Raw genomic sequence first — 5,091 nt, forward strand, 5'->3', positions numbered from 1 at the left:
GTACCTTGAACTAGGTCCTGCTAGTAGCTCCTGTTACTGAGCACCTCATTTTTCTTCCTTGTGCTTGCCCTCAGACTGTCTCTGTGAGATGAGGTGCACTACTTTCTTCACACCAAAAAGAGCAGCTGTGTCACTTCCATGCATTTACCCTAGCCACAACCCCCTGGTGTTGGGATGGGGAGAGGGCAACAGGAAGAGGGAGGTATCTTGCCATAATGTCTGTCTCACTGTGTTTACAGATGTACACGACAGGATGTGGGTGTACATCTGTAAACACAGTGCAGCATGCACTGCAGAGGCACCTCAGCAAAAAACCAAAAGGCTGCAAAGACCAGAGTTTGGGTCTTCAGAGCATATGCTGCCATTGCAGCCTTCCACCTGAGCTGATCATCCCTCCTTTCCAGTGTCTGGAGAGAGCAACACACTGCACTGCTGCTGGGAGCCAAGGCTGCTTGCACATGCTACCTCCCCATAAAGGAATAAGGGACCTTCCCTCATCATATTCCCACAGCACAGCAGTGGCCATGGCCTTTAGTCAGGGAGCTCTTCTCTCAGCACTGAGGCACTGAGCTGAGGCTGCTGTCTTGTGCTGTGAGGTCCAGTAATCAGGTCATGTCCCCATGGTGACATCTGAGTGCCCCAAGTCCCTGGCTAAAACAGATGCCACGTGCTGCTCAGATCATGGACTGACAGTGCAGGTTGCTCTGCAGCCAGATATGTATGCAAAACACCTTTCCATTTTCTCCTTTTCCCCCAGTTCTCACTGGGGTGTCGATACAGCCAGGAGCAAACACACAACTCTGGTGCAGGTATTTTTATTTTCTGAGAAACACTTCCCAGGGCAACAGACCTTCAGACACATAGTGGTGGCTACTAGAAAGCCTACAGATCACAGGGAGTACTGCTCTTTATAGTTTTGCGAATGCAAGTTCAACAACTAAACCCTCCAGAGCTGGCAGGCACTGGAGACTGACTGGCTACATTCACCCCCACAAAGCTAGGTAACACTGTGCTGGAAGCTCTCCATAGTAACCTGCTAACAGTCTCACCTGTGGGAGGAATGGGATGCTGCTTCCCATTCCCTGCTTCCCATTCTCACATCTCTCATTTGAGTCATTCCTTCACTCATTCACCACACTCAGCACTTGCCTTGATCCTCCACATCCCTTCATCTTTGGCCATGCCATTTGCCTCTCAGATGAGACCGCGTTTCAGGGAGAGAGAAAGGGGATAAAATAGGCTGAAGCTCACAGATAATCCCTAATGTTATTTTTCCTAAAAAAGCAGAATATTTCTTTTGTATACATGAAGCCAGGAAACAACAGTTTATCATGGATCTCACTCTGTGCCTCTATGCTGCCTGGAGTGACTCTTGGCCTCTCATCAAAGCTTTCCCACACAGCAGAGATGGCCAATTGTGAGATGTCCAAAATAGCGCTGGGGAAAGATGCGTGGCCAGGCCCTCCATCGTGGCACTCCTTTGTGCGTATGTGCTAACCCTGGAAACCGAACTCCTTGTACTTGCTGGCCATATCATTTCGGAACAGCTCCAGAGCCTTCTTCATTGCAGCCTGGGCATCAGCCCCAAAGTCTGCAGCGTGTTTTTCAGCAAGGACCTTGATAATGACTTCAGAAATGAACTATGAGGAAGGAAAGAGAGAAAGAAAAACTGAAGGGACACTCAAGGTTTATTTTCAGAAAAGCCAGACTAAGAAATAGGTTGCAGAGCCTGGAAATATCTCTGAGCTAATTCAGTAGGCCTTCCTGCTGCCTCTGGAGAGACAGTGAGGTCTAGTATGCAAGGAGTCTGGGCTAGGCAGAAGCACTGGGCTCTATTCCTAGCTCTGACGCTGATCTGCTTCATGACCTTGAGTAGACCATGGCCCTTTCCACTTTTTGTAGGCCTCATCCATTAAGACTGCAAATTCATGCCCTGTGTTTGTATAACACTTACTTTTATGGGTCTTGGTCTCCAATGGATCCTCCAGGGCTTACTCTAAAATTGTATGTCCCTTGTGTCCAGTCACTGACAGTCCTTATGTAATACAGTTTCCCAGGCATGCATAGGCTGCATGGGCTGGCTTATTGTTGTCAAGGGTTGGTCAGACTCTGTGTGATGTTTGGAATGGGAAATCTAAACTTGGATATTCACATACCATTTGCATACCATGAGCCCTTTCTGTGCTTCCTCCTGCTTGAACACACAGACCCTGGACTTGAGGGAGAGCTCACTGAAGTCCAACTAGTCATCAATAAATGAAAGCCCAACTCTCACACAGCTGTCTTACACACATTCACTACACATCAGACACTGAGACTCTCTGCCCTTTTCCATACCTCCAGATATTTGACAGGGATTTTGTGCTTGGTTGCATGGGTCTGAGCCAGGGGCTTCAACTCGGCCTCGTGATTACCCTTTGCCTTCAGGATTTTGCCCAGTTGGGTAAGAACAGTAACTCCATGTTTCTTCAGATCTTCAGAGCCCTTCATCGCATCAGGGGTCTTCAGGCCTTTGAACTTTTCAAAGCGATCAAGGGTCTCAGGATGATCCTGAAAGAGTCTGTGGACAAAAGCAGAGGGACTTTGGAGAGGGGAAGCTCCTGACATACCTCCCTTTGAGTACTCAATCTACTTTATTCCCATCTTCTTACCCATTTCTTAAGATGATCACCCCTGTCTATTTCCATTCCCTCTGGTCATGACAGAGACACTGCCCTAAACATGTCCAACTAGAGCAGCAGAGGAAGTGTCTGTATTTTTTCCATACAGTTCTGATAACTCTTTGGCACCCATCCCCTGGATTATGTCAACGGTTTTAAGACAGAGACAAGAGTCAAAGCTCGTCATGATACTGAGAGGTGAGTTCTTGTATTCATGTGAAGGAAAACCAAAAGTAGACAAAGCTACCTGTCTTCATCAATTTACTGTTGCTGGAGAGCCCACCTATAGACTCCTGCCTCTCACACAAACTCTCTTATCAGCCCATGATTTGTTGACCAGGAATGAGAGTTCTACAAGCTTCTCATAGCAAAAAAAAAAAAAAAAACCCAACCAAAAAAAACCAGCCCCCAGCCTCAGGTCCCTTATATCTGGAGGTTGTGTTCTTGAATGTCATCTGGATGGGAGAGTTTACTGCGCCCCCAAACCCTATGATTGCAGACGTGGAGGAACTTGGTTCCTGACCTTTTTTCCCACCCTATCTCCCTTCCCTCTTCCTTCTCTCCTCCCTCAGAAACTCCTTAGAGGAGACCTGGGTTGGCAGGGGAGCGCAAAGTCACAGGCTGACATCTATTTATTTAATGCCATGCTGTAATCTGTGATACTTGTAAGAAAAATGGTACTAGTTTTCCATTGGGAACTGCTTTTTCTAGCATGTGGCAAATTCAGAGCCAAAGTAGCCACCTCAGAGATGGATGGGTGAGGATGGCTCAGGTTCCTGTTATCCCTCCAGCACTCCTGCTCTGGACCACAAGAGGGGAAAGCCATCACATTTCCACCCACTTCATTCCCATTCCATTCCTTTCCCTTCAAATGGCAGCTGATCTGGATCATGATAATGCAGGTAAGGAAAACAGCCCCCTTCTTTGGCTCATCTTTCAAAAATGTTTTTTACAGCTTTGCAGTAGATATGCCTGGAGATGTGGGCTCCTTGCCTTAGCCATGCTTAGGGTAGATATCCCCCAAGCAGGTGCCAGATCCCCACTACTCTCCTCGGTGTCTGTACCACACCCATTTGGGTGTGCACAGTTTGAGAGGAGAGCTGAAGAGAATCTCCTCAAAGTCTGCATCCTCTCTGTCTTAAGGGACAAGCTCCAGTGTCCACCTAATGTTCTTTCCTGCTTTGCAGTATCTGGGGTGTTCACCACTCCAAGTGCCAGGATCACAAGGACAACGTGGAGGATGGGGTCCTCTCTCAGTTGGAGACCTCAGCAGCACTTCTGACACTGGAATGATGGAGAAGGGAAGTAAGGGGAAGGATGTGCCTCATTTCATACTTAGACCTCAAATTCATCAAAGTGTTATCGCACAGATTTCTGGCCAAAAAGCAGGATGGGCAGGGCTCTGCCAGGTGAGACTAAGGTGGGGAGAGGGAAACTCTCAGGTACTTCGTAGTTAATTTTACTGAAATAGATTCCAAGAAAATTGCCACAGAGGTAATGTTTCTCTCCTTTCATTCTTTCTCTGCTTCCCCACATCCTTTCTGCAGAGCATCTGAAGCCCCATGACACACTTCACTCCAGCATTTCTCACCGCAGTGCTTGGGAAATGAGGATCCAAAGCAGAGCTTGGCCACCAGAGGCAGAGAGACAAAGCACAGCCATGTGTTAAAAGCAGCATTGGTCTGCTCCTGCACCCATAGAGAGATGGAGAGACAGAAGCACAGCCAATTTACACAGTGAGTAACTTTTAACCCAGAAAATAGCAATAGAAAAACCACCACTCTACAAGAAAGAAAACACCTTGTTGAAATAAACACTGACAAGCATGTCTCTCATCAAAAGCTCTCAGCTTTACTCTTAGGACTGAAGCTCCTTGCCTACCTCATTAAAATTTGATGGCCGTGGCCAGCGAGGTCGGACTCCACCTTTCCCCAGACTGTCAGGACTTGCTGCCATTCCTGGTCACTGAGCCCCATGGTTCACCAAAGACAGGTCCCAAGTGCTTCCTGCAGCCGTTTGCCTTTCCCCAAAGGGTAGCTGGAGAGCTCACCCGTGGGATTTATAGCCCCTGCCCACAAACCTACACCTGTCAATCATCAGCTGGACTTCTTGCTCTCTTTCAGGCTTGTCTAACCTAATCAGTCTCTCTGTTTTTTTCTAGGAAGCTATTTTGGGTCAGGTACTATTGTGGGTGCCACTGATGGCATAATTTCTGCTTCTCGTATTGGACTGGCACATGTCCCACACTAGACAGAAAGGGCACTGCCGGAATGCTGTGCCAGGAGCCTGTCCCAGGTTTCTAAGGACCCAGAGACAGTGTCAAGCTTTATGGCAGGAGATTTCTGAAGAGCCCAGTCATCTGCAAGGCCACCCTGCCTCCCTGTCCCCTGGCCTGCCAAGGGCCGGCAGGAGAAAAGGCCAGGACAGCCAG

The 5,091-nt window shown here is 48.1% G+C and overlaps 1 protein-coding gene across 1 annotated transcript; it reads right to left on the reverse strand.

The window, feature by feature from the left end:
• Positions 1-799: 799 nt before the first annotated feature.
• MB (myoglobin) lies at positions 800-4,777 on the reverse strand. Its single transcript, XM_058805237.1, has 3 exons — positions 4,542-4,777; positions 2,338-2,560; positions 800-1,640 (listed from the first exon to the last, which is right to left on the reverse strand). Exons 1-3 carry the CDS (start codon positions 4,634-4,636, stop codon positions 1,494-1,496), a joined length of 465 nt encoding a protein of 154 aa, XP_058661220.1. The 5' UTR covers positions 4,637-4,777; the 3' UTR covers positions 800-1,493.
• Positions 4,778-5,091: the final 314 nt, after the last annotated feature.

Source organism: Ammospiza caudacuta, chromosome 5, assembly GCF_027887145.1.
Source record: "Ammospiza caudacuta isolate bAmmCau1 chromosome 5, bAmmCau1.pri, whole genome shotgun sequence".
Taxonomy (NCBI): domain Eukaryota; kingdom Metazoa; phylum Chordata; class Aves; order Passeriformes; family Passerellidae; genus Ammospiza; species Ammospiza caudacuta.

Coding starts and splice junctions, on each gene's coding strand:
- MB (XM_058805237.1), bottom strand. CDS start 4,636: ATGGGGCTCAGTGACCAGGAATGGCAGCAAGTCCTGACAGTCTGGGGA. Junction 2,561..4,541: donor GGCCATCAAATTTTAATGAG/GTAGGCAAGGAG, acceptor TTTTGTCCACAG/ACTCTTTCAGGATCATCCTG. Junction 1,641..2,337: donor TCCCTGTCAAATATCTGGAG/GTATGGAAAAGG, acceptor CCTTCCTCATAG/TTCATTTCTGAAGTCATTAT.